This window comes from Antrostomus carolinensis, unplaced genomic scaffold (genome assembly GCF_000700745.2).
Source record: "Antrostomus carolinensis isolate BGI_N321 unplaced genomic scaffold, ASM70074v2 scaffold15906, whole genome shotgun sequence".
In the NCBI taxonomy this organism is placed as follows: Eukaryota; Metazoa; Chordata; class Aves; order Caprimulgiformes; family Caprimulgidae; genus Antrostomus; species Antrostomus carolinensis.
The window spans coordinates 12,624-16,343 of record NW_010319953.1 but is presented as its reverse complement, the minus strand read 5'-3'; the positions used below and the strand labels follow the sequence as shown (position 1 = coordinate 16,343).

Here is a 3,720-nt window from a genome sequence, read left to right as displayed (position 1 = left end):
GATTTAGATTAGGGTTGAGAGTGCTTATGTTTGCCCTAGAGAAATAGGAAAAGATAAAAACTAGTTTTACACTTTGCTTTCCTTTGCTTAATTCTTGTATTTTTACAGCCCTTGGGTTAAGAAAACACATAGCAATGTTCATTTAAATATTTTGAAACAAAAACAACAGCAGAAGGATCAGTAATGAGATTTAATTAGTTAAGATCTGGCTATTCTAAGTTTAATATGTAGCAATTAGCATTTAGATTTAACTGGAAAATTTAAATTTTCAACAAGTAACTGTTTGCTAAAATGCAGAATGGGAGAATTGTAGAAACAAGAATTCTCTTTTGCAGGAAAGTGGGGTGAGAGACAGAGAAGGGGGGAGGATCTGTCATTTTAAACCAAACACGATAGCATAGGAAATTGTGGGCAAAACAAAATTGTGAGAAGGGGACCATAACCCAGTGATCAGAATACCCTTTCAGGGTTAAACAGGAACTTCACTGAGGGTGCCCTCTATACCAAAGTAGTGACTGACCTCACTTCTAAATTGGCATTTTTAGGGAAAATCTCCACCAGAGGAACCTGAGTGTAATTCTTTTTCTTCTTGCTGCTCCTTTTTTGCCCTGCCTTCCAAAAAAATTTAATCAAAACTGATCCATTTCTGTAAAGAGTTCTGATTTCCACAGCTTGACATTTTCCAAAGGAATAACATTTTGTTAAAAAGTTCCCAAGCAGCTATTGTTATTGCTAGAGGTGAGCTCATGCAGGATTTTTGCCATGGGCGCTATGGATGGATTTCAATATACATTATAGGAGTCTTCCAAATGTTTTATAGTAGTGCAGGCACCATTATTTTAGTTAGCAATTTAACTTTGTGAGGGGCACTGTTTCACTTTCCTTCTTCTAGAGAAGGAAGACATGTCTCTTTTGGGAGGCTATTTGACTAATATATTTGTATTTACCACTCTTCAGGCCTGTGAATGATGGGTCATTTTGTCTCATGGCTGCATGCTGTGCACAAAACCTCTTGTGCTTGAATTTTCATTTGTCTCATGCAGCTCCCTAGTATCAACCCCACTGCATGCTACTGAGGAGGTTAGCAAATGTCTACTTTTCTTCCCTTCAGTTTTTGTACCTGTGTTGTTTTGTTGGGTTTTTTTAATCCAAAGCACCTGATTGTGCTATTAATTTTTACTGGTGCAAAAATCAGTGCAGTTTTCTCTGCTGAAAAACTGACATAAATAAGAGTCTTCAGACTCTAGGGCCTTCTGACTTTTGTCCTGAAAAGCAAGTGGAACATTAGGTGTATTTTTTATGATAGCTCTCCTAAGAGACTAGCCGTTAATCTCCCCATGAGTAGGTGTGTCAGCTGCAAACATTTCCTTCCAGTCTACCATTTCAATCACACTTCACAGTACACTGAAAATTGGCAAGGATGTTAATTATTGGCCTCTAGAACAAACCACCTACTTTGATTCAAGCGTGTTTTCCAGTTTTTAAGAATGTTGTTTCACCTACAGAACAGTATAATTACAGAAAATAGCTTGGTTTGGCTAACATCCTTGTGTTCTGTGAGTTCTGCTTGCAAGGCAGCAAGGAGCACTGAGCAAAAGGCTCACCTGCAGAGGATTTAACCTTTTGCTGACAGGACTTAGGGCTTGCCAGCATCCAGTACATTGTTTAAGGTATCAGAAGCTCTCTACCACTGTCACTCAGAGGTTAAACATTAATGCTTTCTGCTTTTAAAGCTGAAGGAACACTCCATAGAGTAAGAAAGTTTGTTTTTATTCTCCAGGGAACTTCCTGTTAAAATTTTATGAATGTCTGTTATGGGAGCAATTACAGTGGTGGGTCCTGTACATGGGCCATGCAAAACCCTGGGTGCAATATGACACACTGAGCAGCACAGTGCAGAGACTGGTTGTGTGCCTGCATTTGTGCAATGCGGTGTTTAATAAAATTTGCTCCGAGTCAGCCATGTATCCAGGACGTGATTAATCAACCAGCAGAATACATTACCCATAGGTGACTGGGAGTTGACAGTAAACAGTAAAACACCTGCCTTGAAGACTTACAGTCTTAATAGACAAACAGGAAACAGAAGCAAGTGGGAGCCCTGTTTTAGGAGAGAGATTTTGAGGCATACAAGATGGAGTTGTTCGTGATTATACAGTGAGTTTGGCAGAGCTAGAGGCTAAACTCTATGCATTTCCTTTCATGTGTTCATAGCTCATGTAACAGGTCTTTAATTTACCAAGAAACTTTTCCGCAACACTGTCCTGAAGAGTTGGCAGAATCCACAGTCAGCATTTCTCACACATGCGCCTCTTGGTTTGAGGCTTTACAATTTGTACAATTAATAACTTACACCATGAATTAAAAACATTGGAAAGCAGCCCAATGCTCAGGCTCGTGTGTCAAAGAATTGCTGTGCAAGCCCGGTCTTATTTGTTGTTACAACAATTAATCATCTGCTGATTTTAAGATAATTTATATGGTACCTGGGCCCTCAAGGGAGACCTGCAGTGCTATTGAAACTGTACATTTTAAAATTAATGGTGATTAAGCTATAGAGCCATATTAAATATGCATGAGTACTTATTTCTCCTACCTTCTCGTTAACTGTAAGGCTATATCAGGGCTGGCTACCTTCCTGACCTTACAAGCCACATGCTGCAATTTCCATAATGGCTGTGAGTCAGAAGCCCTTTGCAGCCTGGTGTGAATAAACACTGAGAGGGGAGGAGGAACATCCGGGAGGCTTCACAGGTGGGAGATGAGGGCAGTTGCACAGGGATTCCCTCACTCCACTATAAACCAGATCCTGGATAAGAATGCACCCAGATCCCAGAGTGAGCTGGCTGTGCCAGTCTCAGCAGCCCTGGCTGGTTCATCACCTGCTGCTGCTCAGGGTGCAGTGTAGCCAGCAGCTCTCCTGCTAGTCACATCAGCCAGTGGCTCCCAGCACAGGAGCACAGAGAGCCATGTGCAGACCAAGAGTCGTGCATCAGTAGTTTGTGGCTGAGTGCCTTGCTTCACTCTCTCTATGTTGGTCAATAGTTTTGCACTATAAGAGCATTATATCACTATGAAATATGTTTGCTGATAAACACTTGGCTGAACTGAAGAGGTCTAACCTTTGCCATTCAAAAAGTTTACCATATACATGCGGGAAGCCATTCAAACATCATTCTGCTTGAAAAAAAACTAGAAACAATTTCAATACTAGAACGAGAAAGGATTTTTCATAATAATTTAATAGGCGGTGTTAGAAAACAGTATAACTTTATATATGTAATTATAATAAAGCATGGCTGAAATGAATGCAGAAAGATTTGTTATGTTTTGAAAGCCATATGGATATTCTGAATAAATTGTTTATCATTTGTTTATTGTTTCACAGGCCGAATTGATAGCTTTGCAACAAGAAAAAGAAGCTACTCTTCAACAGTGCAAAAAATTACAAGAAGAAATCCAGACATTGCGTGTTTATTACAGGTAAAATAATTAATGCTAATATAAATCAGTGACTAATGGGGAAAATTTCTGTACTGTGTCTGACTGTGAGTGAGGAAGTGGCCTTATCAAATAGGTATTTGCTGGAAATGTGAATACATCAATGAATCAAAGCCTGCATTTCTGCTTTACTGCTCACTAACCATCTCTTTGAAATAGAAGTCCTTTTCTTATAGCCTAAATTTTCTATTAGTTTCTTCTAAGGGAAGAAAAGGGATG

The 3,720-nt window shown here is 39.5% G+C and overlaps 1 protein-coding gene across 1 annotated transcript in view; it reads left to right on the top strand.

The window, feature by feature from the left end:
- LOC104526098 (mirror-image polydactyly gene 1 protein) overlaps window positions 1-3,483 on the top strand; it is a gene marked incomplete at both ends in the record, with an annotated part of 91,150 nt that extends 87,667 nt beyond the window's left edge. Inside the window, one exon of the mRNA XM_010169455.1 lies at window positions 3,389-3,483. Within this exon, the coding sequence (XP_010167757.1) occupies window positions 3,389-3,483 (95 nt within the window). The remainder of the gene's footprint in view (window positions 1-3,388) is intronic.
- Between the last annotated feature and the right edge of the window lie 237 nt (window positions 3,484-3,720).